At 32.5% G+C, this 26773-nt stretch overlaps 1 protein-coding gene across 1 annotated transcript in view; it reads right to left on the bottom strand.

The window, feature by feature from the left end:
• Nucleotides 1-624: 624 nt before the first annotated feature.
• Mob2 (MOB kinase activator 2) overlaps nucleotides 625-26773 on the bottom strand; it is a 133891-nt gene continuing 107742 nt past the window's right edge. The window contains 5 exon segments of the mRNA XM_088234093.1: nucleotides 625-993; nucleotides 996-1077; nucleotides 1545-1707; nucleotides 4481-4702; nucleotides 12466-12626. Coding sequence (XP_088090219.1) covers nucleotides 799-993; nucleotides 996-1077; nucleotides 1545-1707; nucleotides 4481-4702; nucleotides 12466-12626 — 823 coding nt within the window. The 3' untranslated portion in view covers nucleotides 625-798.

Here is a 26773-nt window from a genome sequence, read left to right on the forward strand (position 1 = left end):
AATGTATATTAAGAATTTATGCGGCTTGTTTTTGTTTTTCTACCTCTATTAATTAAGTTATTACAAAGGAACCTCTTTTTACACGAGAGACACGTTGCACGCAGCACCGTGTAAAAAAAAAATATCAAGAAAAGTCAACAGTGGATAGGTTTCCTTGTGTAAAAATTGATTCGGGATTTCAAAAAAGTTAAATTATTATATTGTGCCTTAATTTTATTAAAAATATAGCATAACAACAAAATAATTAGAAAAAAAAATAGTAATAAAGATTATTCACTTTCATATATCGTAGGGTAATTACTAAGTTACTTCAAAATCAGCATTTTTTTAGCTTACCACTAAAAACACATTTTTAAATCCTGCTCCATGAATGCTACAAATAAAACAGTTGTGCATTCAAATCTTCGTATTATTGTTTAAATGCATCATGACTTTTCTATTTGTAGTGTTCATGGAGAAAGATGTGTTTTAGTGGTTAACTTAAAAATCCTAATTTTGAAGTAACCTAGTTTTTGTAATTACCTCAAGATATACTATACGCCTAGTAAGTAAAAGAGCAATGTAGGGAATTCCAAAACGAACAGTCTATATTACTGTTACACATTGTTAAATGTTAGAAAATTATTTTTAATTTTTGTATTTTTAAATCGTGTAAAAAGAGGTAATGGAGTAATTACTTGAAAGAGGAGAAAAACTAGTCGGTTTAAATTAAATTTACCGAAAAAAGAACGGAGTCTGGAAGAAAATTGAGAAAGAAAGGGATGAACCGTTAGATAGAGCTCTACAGGGAGCGACCTATCAGATCACAGAAGTCAGTCCGCGGTCCTGCTGCGGGGTCACAGGTCGTGATAAGGCAGGCAGCAGGCGGCAGGCAGCAGGGGCGGCGGGGGGGGACCCTAGGCTGGGGCAGGCCGTACCCCGGGCTGCTCCACGATCGGCCGCAGGCTGGCGTCCCCGTCCACCCCCACCCCGCACCCCTCCTCCGCCACCGCTTCACCGCCCTCTGAGGTGAGCCGGAGCGCTATCTCCAGGTCGCGCAATACTTCGGTTTCTTTGGGATCTATGAGGCCAAATTGCCTGGAAAGTGAATAAAACTCATATAAATATTAAATCATATAGCAAAACTATTATTATTATTATTTGTAAGAGGGAGACAGCTTTTGATGGGGGGCAATTATAAACGAAAGTCAACAGTGTTATCTTCGACTGTATATAAAGTAAAATCGATATTTATGTACAAAAATGTGTATGTTTGTATGAAAATTTAAAGTATCTTTGTCAGTAACCTGTAATTGAACATTTTTAGAAAAATAAAATGTATGCATATTCTGTTTTTGGCATAAAACCCAATTTTACTTTGTAAATAAAATTGAAGTATATGTATAAAATGGTATATCTCATGTACTGCTTTTTGTCTGCGTTCGTCTTCGTTAAAAAAAACACCCACCACTCACTTTTTTTTGGATGCTTTTTTTACTAAAACATCACTGTGGTGGTCATCGCTATCCAGCTGTAAATTTAAATAAAAAATAGTTTGTAGTTACCTGTTGAGGGCTGTGAGGTGTGCGAAGGTTAGATTGAGGTGAGCGTGTATGCGGAGCAACGCTACTTCCCTAAAGTGGGAAGCATATAGGTGCGCTACCACGTGAAACAGTAACCTCAGGATCTTACGGACTATACTCTCAAATGATGTAGGAAACTCATTTGCTGAAAGAACAAAATATGTCGTATTATATGGGAGAACAAAATTAACTTCATTAACCTCATCATTCTCTTTTCCGAAACCTTACGGTGCATAACACAGCATTGAAATACCAATTAATGAGGGGGAACAATAATATATGAATATCTTAGTGTCGGATTTAGAAAATAATTACTCTTTTTTTTATGAGGATTCGTTTTTATATTTTAATTTACTAACATAATTTTAAAAACATGTTTTTAGTACTTAAATAATATAACAAGAACATAAAAGAAACCAATTGACAAAACATTTTTTACCATTTTAACAAGACTAAATTGTACATTAATATTTAATTACATATGTGATGTAATAAATATTTTTAAAATTTTTTAATAATTTGAATAAATCTTTAGCATTAAATGACAAAATAAATTGTTTTATTTAAAGGTTTGTTACTAATTTCGCTAAACATTTGGGTTTATTGATTGATCATTTAAAAACAACGATGAAGTTCAATGCTATGGAAAATTAGATTATTAAATTGTGCAGTAAGGTTTCTTGAAAATGAGTAAAAAAAATGTATATAAAAAATATTTCAATAAAAATTAACTACTTTGAACGATGTCACTAGTTCTTCCGAATCAACTAAGACAGAGTGGTGTGATATATTTACGATTTACGCTGAGCCAACTCACCAATTAGCAGAACTCACCAAAGAGAACTTGTGACCTCACAGGCGGAGTAATTTCAAATAAAAAAAAACATAGTGCTGATAATACGGCACATAAATTTTTTTTTTTTTTTAATTTTGGCTTAGTTTGATAGTCTACTAACAATTTAATTTTTTTAAAACCACTGAACTTCCTCATTTATCTAGCATACTGCTGTCCTCAACAATAGTAACATTATATTCCAAATGTGAAGTAATATAAAAGCAAAATCAAGAAAATATAAAATGTTTCTAAAATATAGCTTGACTGACTATTTTCTCTGTATTCAAATATATATATTTTTTTTTTACAATAATTTGTTAGATATGTTAAAATAATACTGTTAAGAAGTTCTGAAAATTAATTTGTGCCAACATGTTAATGAATTAATCGAATATGTAAAGTTGATAGGTTAAAAGGTCAATGTCAATGAGTCATTGGTTAATCATATTAAATACTCCATGATGTTACATAATACACAATTTTTAAAGAAACTGTTTTTTATAAAATGACTACGACTCAATATAAACTTTTTTAGAGCTCCATCAAAAGCATAGTATTGATACAAACAAAAAAAACATTAAAAAAATTATCACCAAATCACACAAGGTCTCATTAGTTTCTATGAAATGTTGTATCTTCCACGCCTATACAAAATATTGAAGTTTTAGTGGCAAGTTTTTGGGCCAGAAGTGGAAAACCATTATAATTTTTCTATTTTTGAAAATTCATCTACCTGATCGGACAAGGCAGTGACCTATGTGTGTGAGTAAAAACATTTTTTTGCAATACAACTAAACCTTTAAACAAACGGAACCTTTCTGATCGGGAGGCAGAATTACGATAGTGATTTACGGTACAGGCATACTCGGGCTTCAGAAAAAATCAGATATTAACTATTGCGATCTCATCGGGTAGTGAACTCGGAACGCCTGTGTCCCCGTGGTAAAATGGGCAAGCGACTGCTATTATACCATGGAGGCAGTCAAAAATTATTGCTATTACAATGCTTTTTTTCAACGAGACAAGAGTTTTTTCTTATGTGAACAATGAAAATATACATTTCTTAAAGGTACTGGATTTCAAATAAGTAAAATTTAAAAGGTAAAAATAAACAAAATGCTATTGAACTAACATACTAAGATTTTCACAGGGATCGTCCATCATCAGGGTTGATATAATCTGTGATGTTCGTGTAATATATTAGGTACTTAGGATTAGTACCGTGTGGCAGTCAGTAAAGCATAAATAAAGCCACCACAAGATAATGTATTTAAACTCATTCAAATAATGTCATATAAACTCTTGTATTTAGCCAGTAACACTATGTAAAAAGGTAATTCTGACAAAAATAATTTCATTTAATTATTATTAAATTTTAATCTTTATTCTTACTGATTTTGTAAAGATAGATTTAATTTTATAATAAAGATACCAGTCTTGAAGATATCGCAAAAGCGATAAAATCGGCAACGAGTAATTCCAAATTTATTTCTACAGTAAAACATACATTATGACATGACACACAAATTTCAGAATTAAAAGTTGCTTAATATATTTTAATTTTTTTGTACAAGAATAACATTACAAATAAAACAAATATTTAAGGCGTTAAATTGGGACAACATATCAGGCCAGGCCAGGAATCCTCGAGCAATGGCTCGATATTATGAAGGCATAATACTCTCGGACAGCAAGAGTATTCGCCTTTTAATAGTTTTACTGGTGTGAAAGATGTTGATCACGAAAGGGTTCGTGTTTAGCTGCCTGACTGCTCTTCTAATCGGCATAATGAGAGGCAGGTCGGTTCTGGAAGCCGGGAGATAAAACACAGTATGTGCTGATGCCATCGGAGATATCCATCAGGAACATAAAAATTATTACTCTCCAAAATATGTAATAGCTTTGACTGCGACATGGTACAAATTCAAAGTACACAAGATTACACAAATACATAAGCAAATTACACTAACCCTGACGATGAACGCTGCAACGCAATCCGAAAAGTGCGAATGACACACAGCACATTAACCGAGAAAAACTCAATGTATGTGCTCAGATTCAAAAGGAGTAAGTTAGTTCTTACCATATTTGGTTGGGAAGATATTCTCATCACTGACAGTCTTCTGTGTGAATGTCATGACGTAGTCTATGTATTGGGCGGCAGCCACCCGGGTCTTCTTGCCCTTCTCGTCGAACCAAGGGTACACGCGCGCTCCAGGGCCGGCCATATCGGGGCACAGGGCGGGCGTGCAGAACTCGCTCACCGAACCGTATATCAGGTTCACGTGGTCAAATAACGCCAGCGCTGAAAGTAACGCAAATTATTATTATTTGATTTTACTTATAGGGCTTTTACAAATATTTTACAAAGATAAATTACATTTACACAAACAACCATGCCTTCATTCTACGAGGAAAGGCCATAACATTAAGAAGCACATGATAACTACACTAACCGGACGAGACATAAAATAACTTGACATATTGAATTATGTTTATACAACCCTGATGGGTTTTTTTAAAATTAGAAATAAATAAATTTAAAAAAACTACATCAAAGTAAATTCTGAATAAATTAGCGTTTTGTCGAAAGTGAAGATTTGAGCTTGTCATACATAGCTTTATGGACAATATACTTGTTTGTAACACTCATAATGTTTTATTGGAAAAGTAAATATGTTTTGTATTGAAAAATTATATTTTTGGGAAATACTCCGATTTTTTTCATTTTAGGTTTTCCCTTTCATTTTCGTAAAAAAAATCAATACGGAATCAGTGTAATTCCGAAATACATTTAGTGAAATTGCGCCCTTTTATCTTAAGGTATTTTAATAAACACATTATTTTACGTTTATACTGATGTTAATCTTTTCTCGCCGATTCCAGATAATTTTTGTCAAAAACGGTAGTTACGGCCTTTCTCCGTATGACGGGAGAACATACATTTAAAGACACACAACGAGATAGCATAGTCAGCGACCTACGTGGTACATGGTAATGGCTAAGACACCCGCTCCTTGTTGTGTAACAAAAAAAATACAAATAATACGTGAAAAAAAGTTTAAACATGGTATTAATATTTTAACAAAGTATACAGAAAGAAAAAAACACAGTAGACGTACTAATTTCAAATGTTAGACAGCAAAATCCATAACAAAGGTACATAACTTCGGTGAAACTGCAGGACCGCGTAACTGTCAATTGTTTTTTTTTTGCAGGTGAACCTAAAAAGCGTTCTGTTATTATAATATATTACTTACGAGTATAATCAACCAAAACTACCACTGGAGTATCATTATTTAGAGTAAAAATAGCAATCATGTAAAACTAACGGCTCTTATTATTATTATTATGGATAACTTATATAGCACCATTTTCGTAATATAATACCTCAGGGGCGCTTTAAATAGTGATTCTATTGTTAAATAAATTTGATTGAAGCTTTTAAATTTGTAATTTAATTAAAACAATTTATTTTGTTGTCACATGCTACGGATTTATTCAAATGATTTAGAGAACAAGTGGGTTTTAAGATTTTTCCGAAACATCGCTTCACTTTCACAGCCGGCTCTTAGCCCCCTATAACGAATTTATTGCAGTAAAACATTTTTGTAAAAAAAAGCTTAGGCGGTATCACCGACGCGACGATACGTATATTAATGTGTCATGTAAATATTTCAGCTTTTTTAGTAAATACGTTTCGTTTTTATGTATTTTGTATAAAATCTTTCCATTTATTAATTCGCAAGAATTTTATTTTTATTTTAATTTTTATTCAGTTAGTTGAGTAAAGGGTCTTAGAAAGCCACGGTAATTTTATAGCGCCATTTTTGTGAAAATCCCAACACGTCTTACAGCTACAGAGGGCATGTATAGTGGGAATTCGAAATTCGAACTAGTTTAAAATGAAAGTACCCCAATATTACCAAGTCCGAGTTATCTAGGGATCTATATGCGCTGGAAAGCGTTGAAGAAATCTTCGCCGTAACTTTCCTACAGTTGCTATGCGCCGACACGAAACTGTCCGCCAAGCCGCCGAGTCGCCGAGTGTACCGATTATCTAGTACCGAGTACTAGACCGAGTACGGAGACGGGAACTGGAGATGGGGACGAGCGGTGCATGGAACGGTACTTATGTTATATGGGCTAATTTACACCGCGTATTAAATTCTTTTCATTGTCTCATACGACCAGTGCCGGTTTTAATGGGATCAGTGTGATCCTAACCTAATATACGGCCGCGTGTACCTACTTTGCATTGCAGTACATCGAATCGTATTTTTTTGTGTCGATTTGTCAAACATTTAAAATATAATGCCTTTTGCATGTTTAACGCTCCATAAAACCAATTTTATTGGTAAACTAAGTAATTAGAGATTATTAATCGGCTCTCGGAACAGAATACTTTAATTCTGAGATAGCAGAGATGTACCGAATATGGAATACGTCCCTAATATGGGTGGACGGTGTTTCTCTAAGACTAAGCGAGACTGCCCTCGATAACCCAGCGTACCCACTCTTCTACCGACCGGGCCGACCAAAAGATGTTAGTAAACGCCCGGACGCCGGACGCACCACAAGCATAAGAGACAGTGATTACGTTTTTGTGCCTTACTGATGTGATATTTACTTAAGTTTTTCTTTATTATCAATCTTTTACTGATCGAAAATATTAAATATTATACTCTAATTTTCATGTTTTCAACTTCAGTTAAAGTAGATTTTATTATTTGAATATATTTGTTTGTATTGATCCTGTTTCTAATACGGGATATCTTGGCGACCCTAATATGGAATATGGCCTCATATTAGGAATATTGTTTCTAATACGGAATTCTAGTAGAACTAAATATTTTCCAGATTGTATCCAGATTCCAGACTCCTCATAAAACATAACTGGAAGGCTTGCAAAAGAAAAGGGATATCGTTAAAAAAGACACGAAATCAAAGGCGAAGAGTGGATCCAGTGCATGGCCTGTCATCATTGGTGCCATATTGAGTGTTAGGGGGGTAAAAATATCGATTTTAAATGTAAATATTTAAAATCCGAGAATCCCATATTAGGAGCACTTTTTTGAAAATATATTTTTTCTATTGTTTTACTTTTTGTTTAAAATTATGACATTTGTATGTTTTCAGGTTCAGCGCCAAAATACGGCGTTTATTGTCAAAAAATAAAAGTAAACACATGCAATACAAAACAAAACGAAATAAGTATTAGATATCGAATTGAATTGCAAGAAAATAATCCTAGCAGCTTCACTAGATACGATAATACCTGGTCTAAAGCTATATTTATTATATATATCATATATATTTGATAAAAAATTTAAAACCCACTTGTTCTCTAAATCATTTGAATAAATCCGTAACATGAGATAACAATTTCAATTAAATTTATTTATTCGTAAAATCACTTTGTAAGCACCCTTGAAGTATATTACGAAAATGGCGCAATATAAGTTATCTATAATAATACTTACATAACTATGTTCCCAAATATTTTAATTTTCATCGTGTTAATAAAATATTTTATTATAAATAGTAAGATTTTTTCCCTAAGCTATTCCATATTCGGTACATATCTTCGACCTTATTTTAATCAAATATTTATTTTAGAACTGGTAGCCAAAATGAACCTACACATAAGAAAATTCGAAAAAGTATATTTATAGTGTACAATTGCAAACAAATACAACGTTAAACCGCCCACATTTTTTGGTAGACACTATAGATGAATATAGATGAAACTATCATACAGTTTATTTATTTTTTTCTATAAAAAAAACAAAACACATAATGTAATGTGTTTCAATTATATAATATTAGGTTGGGGAAAGAGTAATTTTGTATTTCGCGCCCTTTTTTTTCAACTAAGTATATCTCGTTCATTATTATATATCGGATCATACGATACGGCGTTGTAAAGGTGTAAGTGTCTACTACAAACGCTTCTTTGACAGTATTCCGTTTGGTCGGTTCAGTCGTGAACTATCGTGCGTCAAGTATGGAGGTCTCAAAGGAAGAAATTCGACATATTTTACATTGTTACTACCTGAAAGGGAAAAACGCGTCGAAAACGACGAAAAAAATTTGCCATGTATACGGGGCCAATATTCTTTCGGTTCGTGCTGCACAACAATGGTTCGAGCGATTTCGTTCTGGTGTAGTGGAGGAGAATGATGCTCCACGCTCTAGCAGGCCTGTTGTCGAAAATGTCGATAAAATCATGGAAAATATCGAGATAGACCGTCATATTAGCAGTCGTAGCACCGCCCAGGAGCTGAATATCAATCATAAAACCGTTTTGAACCATTTGCAAGAAGACTCGATTAAAAAAAAACTCGATGTTTGGGTGCCACACGAGCTGACACAAAAAAACCTCATGGACAGAATTTCCATCTGCGAATCGCTGCTGAATCGCAACAAAATCGACCCATTTCTGAAGCGAATGGTGACAGGTGATAAAAGGTGAGTCACTTACGACAATATCAAGCGACAGATATCGTGGATTAAAGCTAACGAAGCGGCCCGGACCGTGGCCAAGCCAGGACTGACGGCCAGGAAGGTATTGCTGTGTGTTTGGAGGGATTGGCAGGAAATACTCTACTATGAGCTGCTCCCCTATAGACAAACGCTCAATTCCGCTCTCTAATGTGAACAACTCGACCGTTCGAAGCTGGCGATCGAACAGAAGTGGCCAGCATTGGTGAATAGGAGAGGAATCGTGTTTCATCAGGACAACGCCAGGCCATACACATCTTTGGTGACGCGCCAGAAGCTCCGGGAGCTCGGATGGGAAGTTCTTATGCATCCACCCTTTAGTCCGGACCTGGCACCAAGTGACTACCACCTGTAACTGTCTATGGCCAACGCGCTTGGGGGTACAAAGTTGGCCTCAATGGCCTCGATGGCCTGTGAAAATTCGCATAGCGAGGATAGATATTGTTTGTTTTAAAATCCAGCATATTTTATTTTCCAAATAAATCCGGTGTGAAAATTTCCATTTGAAGATTACAAAAAATACAACTTCATAATTTAAATAAATAAAATAGATATATCAAGTCTTGTATCCTATGTAGACTCGTGTTACACCACAGCCACACAAGAGTTGAATGTACGGCTGACCATGGTGAATAGAATATAAAATAAATCACACATCGATGCAAAATTTTGTACAATAATTCCGTTACACTGGCAATGAAATAAATTATGGTAGCATCCAGCGGATGTAGGCACCATTGCACTAATGAGGCACGACGGAAAGGTAAAAGCAAATATTTTATACAACCGGATGGCGGAGAGCCCGTGAAAAAATACAATTATAAATTAAATAATAAAGTACTGTGGGATAGATGGTATATTACGCATTTACGTTAAAGAAGTTATGCTTTGAATTTACGCGATTATTTGCATAGTAAGATTCATTTTGCATATCATACAAATTAACTGTTGTCGTCAGCAATATTACGGTAGAGAACTGAACAAACAAGATGGTTGACCCGAAAGTCGACCCTTCTCATTTACGAGAGCAATTGAAACGATATTAAAGATGATGTATGGAAGTCCATCGATAGACCGAGAGTCACCGACGAATTTATCATAAATAGTGTTGTATCTTAAGTGCCCACGCGCGATCATTAAACTAACGAAAAAACACAATTGTCATTGCTGCCAAATTATTTGCACATGTTTAATTTTATATTATGTATTTTAAGACACAAGTGGAAAAGTGATTTAACAACTGCGTATCGTGGGTATGTACAAATTAAAACTGAACGAGGATTACAAGAGAGCGATAACACGTTATAGCCTAACTTGTCATCTGTATTGGTACACCGATCGCAGCGTATCTTGATTATTTTCGTCACACGAAGGTAAGATGATCAGTCTTACGGTTGAGATGCCAGTCCAGGGCCTAGAGTGTAAAAACACCGTTTTCAATTAATATTTCGTGTCAATCATTCTGAGAATCGAACCCGAGACCTCTTGCATGGTAGGCAAACGCGCTGACCATTGTACCACAAGACGGAAAAATACACTGGAATCTCTTTTTACACGGGGGATACGTTCCGCAAAGTACCGTGTAAAAAAATAAATGGATAGGTTTCCTCGCATAAAAATCAATTCGGGATTTCAAAATTATTTTTTTTACTTATTTTTTTTATATTTTTTTATTATTATAATTTTTTTTTTTTTTTTTAATTTAAATTACAAATTTAAATATTTATGAACTTATTAAGGCTTTTTAGGCTATGCCCGTGTCAAGCCACAATAAATAACAATAAAAATACATAGTAAAATTAATTAGATCAAATTATAATGACATAGAATCTAGAAAAAAAAAAAAACTTCTTCTGTTCGATGTAACTTCATTTTATTTCTCAAATACACCATGACACCAAAATACCATAATACTATAATAATAGAATAAAAAAAACAACTTTGTTTTTAACCACTTATTTTTTATTTTTTCTCCCGACCAGTTTCAAAGCTATACAAGCTTCTTTATCAAGGTATACTTAACTAATGAATTCTAATAATATTGATGTTTTTTGTTGATATTTCTTAATAAAACTCCAAAGTTAATGATTATGATAAAATTAATTATGATGAATTCTATCCTATTTTACCTTTTAGCCTTGAAACCGGTCGGTAGAAAAACAAAGTTGTTTTATTTATTTTATAATAATAAATAACCACAAAGTTAGTGCTTCAAATATAAAATTTATACTATTTACTATAAAAAAATAATAACAAAGATTATTTACTATCGTACTATATCATACGCCAAGTAAAAGAGCAATGTAGGGTACACTAATAACGAATAGTATGATTACACATTTAAAATATTTATATTTATTCAAATTTACAGACAAAAATTAACAAAAACAATAATAACAAGTTTCTAACAGAAATCAAAATAACAGAAAATTATCGTAAAAAACAAATTAACATTAAAATAAAACTATAAGATAAAATAATATTGCGAATTTATAAAAAAGGAGAAAAAAAGTTAAACACATTTTTACACTATAAAGTTTTGATTTTTGATGAGGAAGTCTTTTAATCGTCTGCTTCTTTGCTCTAAATTACGCATTGTTAAATAAAGTTTAAAAAACGCATAAAAAATGGATCGTGCTATTTCGAAACCGTGTAAAAAAAGGTTCCAGTATATTGTAAGAGTCAAATCTTGGTTAACAGGTTATTCAAACTTATCACGTAATGACAAAAGCTTTAACAAGAATTTTGGCCAGTTGTATATTATTTCACGCGTTAACCAGTAACGCGGGTCTTGTACACATTCTGGCAAAATGATTAAAGCTGCAATGCCAACTAACGCTAGCAATATAAAAAAATCTGACTCTGAAAAACATTTTTGATCTTTTATCATCATAAGGTCGACGTAATGGCGTAATTAAAATCCACCGATAATAAAAGAAAACTAATTTGGCAAATTTACTGCTATATCAACCGAATAGTATATAGATATGGCATGCACGTACAAACATAAACTTCCTCTAACATTTTGGTATGGTTGCTTCATTTATTCGATAATAAATTAATAATAATATATAACAGCAAAAAGTTGATCGTGTTATTTTTCATGTACGTGTGACGTAATGTGTCTTTTGTTTTTAATCATTATTTCAATATATTATTATTTAAAGTGTGGAATATCATTTTGAATATAAAAATACAACAAAAAAGTAACGATGTGTACTCAAACTTAAAACTTATTTTGAGCTATCATTTTCGACTAAATGGCTATTTGCAGAAAACAGACAATAAAATAATGACTTACTATTACTACCCATATTACAATACAACAAAACAAAACCGTCAAAATATAATATAAGAATAAAAGGAAAAGGAACATATTATGATAATATAAGCAAACAAATAATTAAATGCAGAGACTAGGTAGGTACCAATTATTATTTATAGTTCCTATTGATCCAATGCCATTATGAAGGTAAATGCAAAAAAGGTAGAAAAAACGCAGTAAAACAAAGATACGGAAGGACAAAGGGGCGCGGGCGATAAAATAATTTATTTAATACTCACTGTGTGACGCGAGCCATTCATTATAATCTATTCCTTCGGGTATCTCCACCACTTGCCTCATATCCAACTCGGGAAGTTTTCTTTCTAAAAGGGCTTCTTCTAGGTATAGTTTGGGGTCTCCTTGTGACCCATCTCCCTCGCGCTCCTTGCGCCGCGCTTTTCTGCAAGAAAGGGAAAAAGAACACCATTAGACCGACGAAAGGGAAGAACTAAACATACTCGTATATTATACACATGCGTAGGGTTAAATAAATTACACTCAAAAATAAGATCAAAGTATTACTTTCTTTGAACGACACCTAACATATTATGTTCAGAAGAATCTTATCCTTTAAAAAGAATAGGAATTTCCAAGAAAATAGAATATTATTTATCTATGGCAAAGCGTCGTGACGCCATGTGTCTCAAGGACACGATACTTAAAAAATACACTAAAACGTATTTTTTTTTACACAATAATATTGTAACTACTGAGAAAATGGAGAGACGGGATCGTGACATGAATCCGATTTAGACTTTTTTTAGATTAAAAAAAACATGTATATTAATCATCATCATTCTTCTTCCCCCAGTCCGCACCAATAGTGCACAGGGCATTAACATCAATCATATCGTATTTCGATTTTTATTTGTTACATTAAATATTTATATTTAAATAGTAAATACGTAGGTACATACAAGCATGGCAAAGCTTTAATTTAGCTAAATAATATTATTTAATATTAAAATGGCGTAAATTAGTCCGAAAAACTCTTAAATAACTGAGAAATAATAGCACGATACAATAATAATTGTATGGTCATTGACACGTTAAACTATGGCGGAATAATAATATGTATAAGTGAATGCATGTGTGCAAGTACTAGATACGTACATTTTCGAATTATTCTTCTAAAATTACAAGTTACCTGATAACTCCAAATATATATTTTGTTAGATTCTGGTAAATTTTTCATTTGAATTTGTTTTTTATTTCGCCTTTTTATTTAAGTTTTTCACAATGCTTTCGATTATAAATTTACAGAAATTGGGTTATCTTTACACAAGTTAGTACAACTAACTTGTTATATACCGTATAAGAACAAAAGATAACTTGTACAAGTGCAGAGTGACATACATTTATCGCAATGGGGAAGTAAACGGAGTGAGTTTAACATGTGAACTGAGCTGTCAATCAAACGTACATATTATGAATTCCATTGTTACCCCCCCTGTCAAACTTCTAAAATTCACGAATTCATTGCATAAATCATTTTAGATAACGTAACAACATAAATGTTATTTATTAGATATACCTCGAGGGATAAAATAAGTCATGAAAATATAACAATAATAAAAATATAAGGTGATAATTAGCCAGCTGGTGGAACACTGCTGAGAAACCAGGTCGTGGGTCGTGGCAACATTCAAATACGATGCTGTGCTATCCGTTTTGATTGATGTTATTTTACATTTTATTAGTTCTATTATAATGTTTAAATACGCTTCTCTTTTTATGTTCAAATCTATTTGTTTAACTAATTTAATAAGACCGGCGTTTCTATTTTCTTAATGTATCTTCTCAACTACTTTTTACTTGTTATATGGCAGATTGGGTATTGCGCTACCAGCCGATATGATATTTTTTGAAGTGAACAAAAATTTGATTAAGTAAATTTTCAAATAATTTCATATGCTTTTCAAAAAAAGAGAAAGCAATAAAAGCAATAACTTACGTATTTATGTCAAATAAAGTTAGAGTGTAACTTGAACAAAATACTATTTTTGTAGGTTTTTGTAATTATTACAAAAAATGTTCATCATACCTAATGTTAAATCACATGACTATAAATGAATTTCACTTATTTATTATTTTATGTTGAAAAGGTTGTTTTCTTTGTTATGTTAAATAATTCGTGCTTTTGTTTTTTGAATACATCGGAAACATAAAAAAGCGCAACATCATTAATTTTTAAGTTAATTTTGAAAGAATACTGCTTGGCCAATTTAAATTTTACTGAAAATTATCGATCTGAATATATTTTTTTGAAGATTTAAATTGTGGATTTATTTATCTACATAAAAAATTGGTGCATACATTTCAAATACTGTTTTTTTTATGTTTAAATGATGTATTAACTTTGTGGTTGAACACTTCAACTTATGTTAGTAAATATTAGTATATAACCACTTCTTAGTGCAACGGTTAATATAAGCATCGACTAGTGAAGAGAAGGGTACTTCTCGAAACCGATAAGCATTAAGTTGTCAGTTATACTAATGTTTGCTACAATTATTTTTGTGTTTTTTGCATTATGTTATCTAATAATGATAATGTTATTGTGCTGAATTTAAGATTTGCATCATACTGAACAATTGCCTATAACATTAGTTGGATAATATTTGAATCTGTCAGCCTAGCAATTTAATAAATACATTGGACGTACGACAATAAAACAGTATGTCCTTCAATGTTCAAGATCGAATGTCAATGTTATAAGAGTTCTAGCTGTACGCAGTGGAAACGTTTAACATATCAATTTATTTATTTATTTATTTATTAACGGACATTGTCCATGTATACAATTTATAGGGTTTAAATATTACAATAAAAGAATAGTTTAAAACATTAAAAAAAAGAAAAGAAGCATTGACAAACATAAGGGACATCGAGACAAGATCTGGACCATTTATTTAGTGCTCGTTTAAATCGTTGTAAACTTAAACCAAAAAAGTCCAGATCTTGTCTTGAGTTAACAATACGACAAAGACGGGTCATTGGAGAATTAAGGCCATAGTTTGTTCTATGCTGATCGATGAACAGTACTTCATTGTTTCTCAATCTACGAGTCGGAATATTGAATTTGACTTGTCCCAGTAATGATGGAACATCGATTATACCATTTAGTATGCCGAACATATATATGGAGTCAATATTAGTTCTACGTTTTTGTAGACTAGAAATATTTAACATTGACTCTATTTCAGCATAAGAATAATTATCTCTCTCTAGTCCAAGCATCCACGCTATTTTTCGAAGCAAGCGATGTTGGACTGATTCAATGTGATTTATGCGATTGACATAGAATGGAGACCAGACCACGGAGGCATATTCTAGAAGAGGGCGAACAGTTGAGCAATAAAGAGTTTTGATGGTACGGACATTAGTAAAATCAGAGGATATTCTGTTAATGAAGCCAAGTAATTTCAGTGATTTATTTACTGTATTATCTATATGCTCGTTGTATGTCAGTTTAGATTTGATTTTGTAAGTTTTGCTCTGCGTGGAAATACAATTATGGAAATGTAAACAAATGTTTTTAAAAATAAATAAACATTTATACTTATATTCACATAATCTGATTGTAATGCTTTCACAATTGTAGACTACAAACGTGGCTTGACTTGCACAGTTCAAACCCGCGTTGTGCAAACAGGCTTTCTGCAAAAAATCGCCCCACGTAAATTAATATTTATCGATTAAATCGTTCCATATTTGATCATATTTATTATCAGGGAATCTATACATCAAAAGAGTATTTTAACATGAGTATGCATTATCCTCTGGTTAGGTTGGTCTTCATTCTCCATATTAATATGATCATTTTCACAACTGACCAGTTTTTGTGAAAAAATTAAATAAAAAATATATTTCAAAATTATTTTATGCGAAGCAGAAAAATTAACAAAACAAGTAATTAGTTAAAACCTCCTTTTTTTTCAATTTACAAATTAAAAAGGAAACTTTTTTCTTATCAGACTCTTATTTGGAAAGAAGACGAAGTCACAAAATTCAATTTTATACGAGGCGGTAAAAAATATTACGAAATGGGGAAAAAACATATTTGAAGAAAAGAGAAAAGAAAAATATAGTCTTTTCAGACATGTGTATATTAAACAAACGTTATTGTTAGCACACACATTTTATATATTTATGGGTGCACATTTTAGGATTTAAAAATAAATAAGTAAAAAGCATCATAGATTAAGCGAGCCCACGAAAGTGTACATGTGTTTAGTTTACAGAAGAGATTTTAGGGCTTGTTTTCTTCGATTTTTTTGGAGAAAAAAATAAACCATCATAAAATAAAATGTTACATCATATTTATTATTATAAAATTTGTCAATTTTAATATTGTTGACAGGTTATATAACACAATTTTCGTAATTTATGAAAATGACCGAACACCAAACTCACTAAGCAAACTATTGGTTAGCTATAGCTAATTTGAGGAAGCTGGCTTTGGGCTTAATAAAAATAATAATGTTGTGTTTCGATACTAATAAACTTACAGTTAAAATTACGGGCGACCGAAGTCCAAGAAAGCCCGTAAGCGATAGAAAGAGAGACATTATTTGTTTCCTTGGGACCCTTGGGACAATTTGTATTACCAATGGCAAATAAAAACAACAAAATTAAAAATAATACGTTATGTTTTTGTCGTTTTTTAAAAAGAAAAAAATGTTCGAACAAAAAACTCTTTTTATATTACTATAATAATGTGGTAATCAAAGTCTATGAAAGTTTTTGATTTTAGTTCGTGTCTTTTAAATACTGTCTGATTCGTGACAACGCAATGCGGAAAAGTCCTTTCCTCTGGGCGAATGATTATCGGGAACTTCGGAAGGAACGATAAATAAAAACCTTATACTTAATAACTTTTGCAGGATCTTTTGTGTTGATTTACTTAAACCTATTCATCTGAAAAAGCTGAGTAGAACACTGATAAGCTAGTGTACGTTATTACGATACTTTTGTGACGTAAGACTTATTATAAATATGAAATATTGAAAATAAATGCCTCAACTCAGGTGGTATATTTATGTACCATTTTGTTACAGATATATAAATGATTAAATCTTTTTACCAAAATTAAATATCCAGGCTCGCATGTAACACTACATTACAAACTTAAGCTAAAAATAAACGAAATGTTAATCAAATATATGTTGCGAGAAATTTTACGAATGACCGTGTACCTATATTAAATTATATTATATTTATTTCGTCTATTTTAATATTTAAAAAATAAAATAACTGAATGGTGCAAAGTTGATTTCACCGTATACATAAAAATATGCTTTAATAAACAATACACCTTTAAATTTATTTTGTATAAAAAATATTAAATACTTTTAACTCTTCGATATTATAACTGACTAATTCAGTGGTATGAACGAAGTATGAAACCTTTATGAACAAAGTAACAATCTTTCAGCTCTATAACAATTAAAACGTTGTTATAATTTACAGAACAACTTTAATAATTCATAAACATTTTTGTATACCCACGAACAGGTCATGCCTTTAAGGGATTTTTTTGTTTACTATTTTTACTGTTAATATGTTTTTATTTCTATGTAATTATCCTTTATTTTTTAATACTCTGTTTTACCTCTTATGTATACTGTAAAAAAAAACAAAAAAATTAAATAAATACAAATAAAAATAAACCTAAAACTAGTAAGCATTCCACATAATATACTTCACTTTAGGTGACATAAATAATTATTGGTAACAAATCAATTTGGTTGAAATCTAAACTTTAGTCGGGCTTTATTTCTCAAAACTAGTAATTTCTAGTTATAGCTCTTGAAACTGAGCCATCGATAGAATGTATATATAAGATATATAGAACTCGTTATATATTCATAGATATAATGCAATACGTACATACAATTATAATGCATGTAATTCTATTTCTTTTCTGTAAAAAAAAAACATATTTATTTATTTGGAACATTTTTTTAATTTTTTATTTGGATAAAAAGAAATATTTGCGTTCTTATGAATTACCCAAATATTTAATTTTATGGGGCCATTTTCAACGAGTTATAAATAACTCACTATTAGAAAATGGAATCAAGTTGAGGTAAAGTGGGATTTGAACCACGGAACTTTGGTCCGTGAGTCCGAGACACTAGCCACAGGACCACAAAAGATTTATTTTAGTTAGTTTTAAAATATTTTATAGGGCATTTTTTGTGTTATATGTCAAAATTGACACTCCACTATTAAGCTTTTGTACTATATTAAAAATTATTATTATTTTATAATGCTGAAAACGCGAGAAGTTTAAAGAGCTCAAACATAGAAAATAAAAGATGTTTTTTGCATAATTACCCTAATGGTTGCTTTTTGCTCCCTATGCCGACGAAGCTTATGATTATCTTCTTCAGCTAAATATAGCCGTAGGTTACGACCGAGTTACGTACTCTTCCCACCAAATGCAACATTGCAAAAGGAAAATTAGTTTCTTAAATCTTCTTGCGAAAAGTAATACACATAATTTAAAGTGAGCAACTACATACATATTTCAGATCTGGCATTAATTTAGATGAATACGAAAGAAACTTGATTAATAATCAAGCTAAGTGTTTTTTAAATCATGATTACACGCCGCTATTTTTTTTTTGTACATTCAGATTTTTTTTTAATGGCCGCTCGTCACTTTTTTCCTAGTTTTTTATTTGATTAGATTTTTTATTTGCGAACGGTGACGATATAATAAATGAGTACGTACGTGTATTTAAATTTTCAATTATTTTTTTTTGCGTTTTTAATTAATTTAATTCCTCGAATAATTTCCAAAACACATTTATAAAATAATGTATTATATACCTAGGTGTTTGGTATATTTCACAATCATTTTCATAGTAACCTTAAACTATTGGCGTAAACCGATCATCTCATATGAAGGGTACACGGCAAGAATGGGTTTATTATAACAAATAACGAATTTTACAGGAGAGAAAAATAAGAATAGAAACCTTATTTATGGGACTCTGGGTTCATATATTTATTAAAATAGGTTTTTAATTAATGTCATATATTTTACACAAAATCACAGAAAAGAAGTAACAGAAACGTCTAATTTATATATTTTTTTTAATTTCTTTTTTGAACTGACAAAAACGAGCTCATTGCAACAACCGTCGTATTTTGACTATTTTTTTGCCAGCCGTTTATAAGACAAGGAGCCATATTTCATTAGTTTTGAATATTACATTTGAATGAACTGATGAATTTGGGAGAAAAAAATTGGATTAATAAAACGAAAAAAAAATGCAATGAGCCCGCTTTAGCCATGTAGGTACCTTTCATATAATTAACGATCTAAATGAAGACGTTATAACTTTTTGATTTCAGTGTCTTATGCACGATTTGAACGAATGGTAAAGTGTGGATTTATCTATTTAAATGTTTGAGTTGTCCCTTTCTCATTTTTCTTTCCTCCCCATCCCCTCTCCAATCCTCTCTTCATAGTATAGTGTGAATTTTTAGTTAATTTTTGTTTTATTTTTTTGTATAAAATTATACGATTCTATGTCTAAGAAAATGTCCATGTACCTAATTGTAATTTTCTCAAACTGAACGGTTTGGGTAGGTGGGAAGAAGTTGCCTTAAGGCAATATGCCCGCCCTTATTTATATATATATATTAATTGTTTATTATTATATAAAGTGTTTAACAGATTTTTTTATTAAAAAAAACCATTTATTACATATTTTATTTATTAATCATACAAAATATAGTACTCCCGGGAATTTTATACAACTCACTTTGGGACAGAATGTAGTAACGTAAAACGCATAATACAATACATAACACTGAAATAATATTGCAAATACAAGTATATCAATACATCGACTATAAATAACAAACGTAATTTAATTCAATTATTTTTTCAAAATTATTATTTTACAGTTTTTATTTTTTCTTGTAAAGAAAATAAAACTATTGTTTAATACAATATGATCATATGTATAATATATTTTCTCAAATTAAACGGTTGTTAAAATGTGTAAAGGTCCGTAAGATATCCTATCTGGGTCACATCCAGCGTGGAGACAAGTATAAAGTCCTCCAACTTATACTAAAGGGCAAAATTGAGGGACAACGTGGACCTGGCAGAAGGCAAAAGTCTCGGCTGCGCATTGCGCAACATAAGAGACGACCGGAATCCCGGAATGAGATGTGTGGAAGAGTTGTTCCGGGCAGCGCCAGACAGGGAGGCCTTTTTAGAAGTGATTGCCAACGTCGGGGACACCTGATAAAGCTGACAAGCACAAGAAGAAGAAAAAACGGTTTGGATAAGTAGTAAGACTATGCCTTAAAGCAAAATACCTTTCCTTGTAAAAAATAAATAAAACAAAGATGTTTTAAATGACAGTTATAATGAACAATTATATATTTAATGTTTTAACATTCTAAATATTATTATCGTTATAAACTTAAATAATATCCATCGAGTATGATCATATCGTGCATTTATTTTTATGGATAATGGGAACAATCGATTTCTGAACAATATAGCCCGTTATTTAATTAAACAATCATGGCGTAATAAAAAAGTTATTTATTCGATTACAATATTATGTACCCCGTACCTTTGGTCGGACTAATCGTGAGTTTGGCAACTAAGCGTGCATTAAGTTAATAGGTTTAGGTAATTTTGAGATAAAAACCAGTTGGTTGAGTAATGAGAGCAGTCTGAAGATCAGAGATCAGCATTGATTGATCAGTTCGGCCACAAGCTCGGGTAATAAAATATTATTATAAATTTATTGATACACGTAAATAACAGCTACTCACTCGCAGCAAGTAACGGCGTAAATTGTAAAATACTCTTATCCTATTTAAATGCGATAAATTTCTGTTCCTACCTGTGTCGTACTAAACAATATTTTAATTATGTCCAAATGTTTGTAGACAAGCATTGGATTGGAAGCACCCGCTAGGAATTATTCGACCATGATTGATGCATATTACAAAAAAGATGGAGATAATTTTTAATAAGACGATTACTCCACTTTACAAAAATTAACAGGTAGTCAAATGATAGAAATATATTTCTTAGTTTTTAATATATTTATTACTGTACTATTTGAGTACAAGCGAAATGGTGTATTCTTAGTATACATTACATAATTCTTATATTTAGTTAGTTATTTATTTATAATTAAGTAATTTTAGTTTTCTTAATAATGGTCTTTCAGTATTGGTATAGAATTACATATAATTTCAAACACAAAGAATCTTCTTGGAGTAGGCTGGTAGAATAGATTCTTCCTTTTTAGAATAGATTCCCTAATAATAAATAATATGTATGAATACGCAATATTTGGTCGGACAATAAAAAAAGGTCTCAGCAATATAATCGTGCGAGATTTTCCCAGAATATGAATTATGTAATACGCAAAACCCGCACTACTTTTGCTCAGCGGCACCTCTCCGTTATCGCACCCAGGGTGTTTAATATTTTGGAAGAGCGTATTAAGCTCCCAAGAACAAAACGGATTTTCGGAGAGGTTCATGGCTGAATTTCCTTTAGGCGGAGGGATTTAGGTTGGAAACTCCTAGTTCTTAATTATTTTAGTTGGTTGTTTAATATAAATCAAAGTTTTGTCATCGTTGGTTCTTTCTTTCTATATAGATGTGCATTTTTTTAATGATGTTATTTTTATACTATAATATTATTGAATTCCGACTTGTGTCTCAAAAAATGCGTCAAAAAATATTTCAATTTTGGTGGCCATTTTCTCACCATTAGAAAATGGAAATCAAGTTAGGGTAGAGTAGGGTTCGAACACCCTCTGATCCGTGAATCCTGACCACAAGTCGATAATATACATATAAAATCTAATACATATGGAGAAAATAAATCTAATCATTAAGTCAAGTAGAATTTTGTGTTTGTGGACGTATGGAGTGAGGGGTGGGGGAGGTAGAAATTCGATCATTTGCACAAAGTTAGTGCTTTAAATATACATTTCAAAAGTAAAAAGTCTAGAATAACAGACGTTCATAAAATTATGATTTGCGTAAATAGCAAACAGTTTTAAAAAAAATATTTTATTTATTGTTGATTGCCCAAGGACTATCAAATAGCCAAAAAGCAAACTTGACATTTGAATGATGCGAATCTACAAAATAAACATCTGATCAAATATAACACTACGCAATAATACTGCTCTTCAAGATCGTCTATCATGATTCGATATACAATTAAGAAACTTTACAGTTAAATAATATTTCCTTTTTCTGCAATGTTTAATACAAGTTTCTTCAATTGTATTTATATATACGCTCAGAGGGCATTTACAAGAATAGTATACATTATAATATGATAGAAACAAATTAGACAATATGAAATAGAACATAGACAAAATCATTGACATTTGAAGAAGGAAAGAGAGGGAACGAAATTGGACTAGGTGGGAATGGAGGAGGGAGAGAGATGGTCGTTGAATTTGATTAAGTGATCGCATGGAAGAAAACAACTTGTTATCAAAGATATATTTGTTGGCAGACCTGAGAACTCTAGGCAAGGCTGAGTTAAAAACCTTAATTAGTCCTACTATTTTCAGTGTAAAAAAGTCAATTTTATCTTATATTAACTTATTATAACAGAGATGGAGAACATTTTGGAGAAGGGATAAGGATGTCTAGGCATTAACAGGGCTTATAACATGTCATTGGATGGTTTAAAATGCCAATTAGCCTAATGTTTGTGATATGCACATCTACACAATTTTCAGAAGTTGTACGAGTATATGTCTAGTCAAAGCAAGTGTCCTTTCACATTATTCGAAATTTCTTTAAAGGAGATATCTGTTGATTTGTTGTGTAGATTTTATAACAACGTTATTTATTTATGCGATCGGCCATTCTTCATAAGTATATTGTTTACCGCTAGAATAGGTATCTATACCTACGCTTGAAATAAACATTATTTTTAATTTTATTAATGAGCCCATATTTTGGAGATTTGACCAAGGATTCGTCTATAAATATTTGGATATACTCAAAATATTGTAATGTAAATAATTTTTATCTTAAACGCCGATGTCTGAGCACCCGATGATGAACTGTTTATAAGTCATAAAAACTTCATCTTTTTAACTATTGTAAAATGACAATTACGGCTAGCTAAATGAAATGAAATGTTAAGGAGGTAGAAGTAGGGTAGCGAGCTTACACCGGGCAGAAGAGGGAGTACAGGGTGAGGTGCGCTACCCGCGCCAGGGTGGATACGGCGCCGCCCACCTTGCGGGTCAGGGGAGCCCACATGGGGCGGGACCGTCCGCCTCACATCTGCAGTAGCCGTCCGGCTCGGATATCCGCGACAGTCGACACTCCGTATCCGTGTCAACAAACGCGGAACTCGACACTTTAACCACTCTCGAATAAACGGTTTCCCAAAAACTATATCTTTTATTGTGCCTCGCAACTCACGACGTTCACTATCGTGACGAGCGAGGTTTCGCAGTTCACGAAGCCGCGGGAGTAGCAGATTGCGTCTAATCGACTGATCCGGCACAGAATAACTAAATATTTAATATTTTAATCTGGATAATGTGCGTCGCGAATTGAACATTGCATCTACAACAACAATAAACTCATTTTATAGGCAGCTTTAACTCGACTGGGAATACCGTAATGTGTCAGATGGCTAACGTGAATTGGTACACTTTGAAGATTGCTCCGCACTTCAATCAAATTCACAGTTTTAATGATCCTAAATATAAGTCATAAAAAGTAAGAATTATGAATCAATAATCTCTAAATAAATTATATAGCACTTCACTTCAACGAGTAAACGTTAGATTGGTAGCACGTTCGATTCTAAGTGTATCGCTGATTTATTTCCCGGGTCGCGTCCTTCTAACGATTTGTGGGTCAAAACGGTAGGCGATCTTCTGAATACTTAAGTCCAGCCGGTAAGCAAAAGCTGTCCAGCGCCTGAAAGACGGTGGGCGATGCACGGAGCGCGGCGAGAGGTGTCGGAAGGCAGGGTACCGGCAACGGTAACCGTGACAGCCTACAGCAGACTACAGACTACCGCCTGTAACGAGCACTGCACTCATACTGCCTGACTGGACTGTATCTACTATCTACCTCCGCCTCGACTGCCTCCATCGCCGATCCGCCTACTAGCGCGAGTTGCCCGACATTTGCAGCGACGATTGTCTTACCAGGTCCGTGTTGTTAGTGGGTCGCGCAAGAAATCGGGTCAAGTTTCCAAACCTACGGAGATGAACCCGCCGTTAAATGTAATTTATCTGTCATCATCCGATCCGATATCGCCCGGTCATTCAGGAAACATATATTACTCTTATTCGGTTTGTTATAACTTCGTCATCAGCAATAAATATAAATCAAAAATTCTTATCCGAAATGTCAGTAAAGGTGAATCGTATCAAAATATATATTAATCAATTTGAAGGTAAAGTATGATCGATCATTCGGTTTTCATACAGGTCTATGGTAAAAGTGATATCGCTTTACGCTTAGAAAAATAAAATCGATAATCCTTCGATTAAAAGAACATAAAAATATAAAAACGAGTTATAGGTACTGGAGGCAATAGTTTCAGTAAAAACATGATACATATATGCATTAACTTAAGAATTTTTAATATAAAGGTTGACTATTCCAAAATTACTAAACACATTTTTAGAGATACTATAGGTATATAGATAGCAGACAACCCATAAAGGCGAACTATTTAGGTAACTAATAGCAATATAATAAACGTGTCTAATGTCAGTTTTTGGTACGCGTACGTTTAGAATCAGTATGTCTAGAATCAAGTGATGCACGAGCACACCCGCTTGTTTTGTACACGCTCGAATTAAAATTTGTAATTGAACGGATTTACAATCAGAAAAAAACTAATACGGCATAAAAAATCAGTTGGCCTTATCCGAAAACCACCTTGTTACAATATTTCGGTTCATATAAAGCAATAAATATCAAAGACAAATTGACATCACTGATATGAATATTTCCGTGTAGCGGTCATAATATAAAGCGACTAGAGCGACGAACGTGCCATAAACGGTGCGCGCGGAAAGACGGTCCCCCTTGACGTAATAAATAGAAGCGAATTTTAGAACATTAACATATATTACGGTTTGACCATGTTCACTCGTCGGCACATTGATATTTTTCTCACACTTGAAATAATTTCCTAAAACCGCACAACTTCCTAAAACATTGATAATTACGCCTGAAATAGGACGTAATCATTACCGGGTCGAGACGATACCCTCAGCGCAAATAACCGGCTACTACTGCTCCCACCTCCCCATGGCCAAGTGACTGCCGACGATTGTTCCTCACAACTCGAGCCACCAGAAGGGGGGCCGACCTTGCTTTTCGGCTGCACAGATACACACTGGACGTATCCAATTACTTTGGCCAACAATACAAAAACAGGTTACCTGTGCTAAAAAACATTTCTTTAAAACGACGCTTCTGATCGTAAGAAATAAATAAATTCATCGTATGGTTTTTTTACGGAACACACGGCTATGGCGTCATCATTCAGCGTTGTCGATTTCACTTTCAAACTATAATGTAAAAAGTAGTATAGTGGCACCCGTATACAATATATTCGATGAATAATTAACGCGGGTTACAATTTGAATCAAGGTGCCCGTTTAATACACATTATTGAATACGTACCTATATGATCAAGTATTGCGTAAAAAATACTGCCGATAGTATATTGATTGTGCATCCACCATTTGACTTACACATTCAAAATTAAGCTAACGATTCAATGACAAACAAAGAATACATAACAAATACATTTAGGACTGGTTATCTCAAGCCCACGATTAATCCTCATTTTAGAGTTTTACATTTTTGCATGTCAATACACATTTAAATACACCTAAAATCTCTATGTAAATACGTTTTATGTCATTTTGCGAACATGTCAAAAAAACTATTCAAATCTACAAATACATACTATACACATTACCATACAATATGCACTAACCCATCTTAGTGCAATGATCAAATTAATTAATGAATTAATTAATCAATGAATACGCTAATTCCTCAAATAAAATCACTATTTACATTTCTAAAAATCCTGCATAATAATTTAAGAAATATGTACTATTCGTTAAAATGTCACCGCAGAAGACATAAACTTGTCCTCTTATTTGAATATTTAATCTAGTATGCAGTTTAGCAGTGAGTGTTATTTTCGTAAAATAAACCTGTTTTCCACCAAGTGCTGTAGACGTTTATCACGTGAAAGGTCTACACACTTGATTATTAATGTCCTTTCACCTTATATAATAATATTAACAGAGAAATCGAAAATCTAACGGATTCGTAGCAATGCGGGGTTTTGTTTTTCACACAATAAAATTGATAGGTACAGGGCATTATAAATATTTAAGGCTGTTTACATGTAGACAATATAATATTGTTTTATCCCAGGACTCGACCGTTGTACACGCGTAAACAGCAATTTGTAGGACAAAAAATTGTCCGCGGACATCGCCATGCCACCGAGATAGACGG

The sequence above is a fragment of the Micrasema longulum genome, unplaced genomic scaffold (assembly GCF_059751315.1).
Source record: "Micrasema longulum isolate JH-2025_06_02 unplaced genomic scaffold, ASM5975131v1 h1tg001193l, whole genome shotgun sequence".
Taxonomy (NCBI): Eukaryota; Metazoa; Arthropoda; class Insecta; order Trichoptera; family Brachycentridae; genus Micrasema; species Micrasema longulum.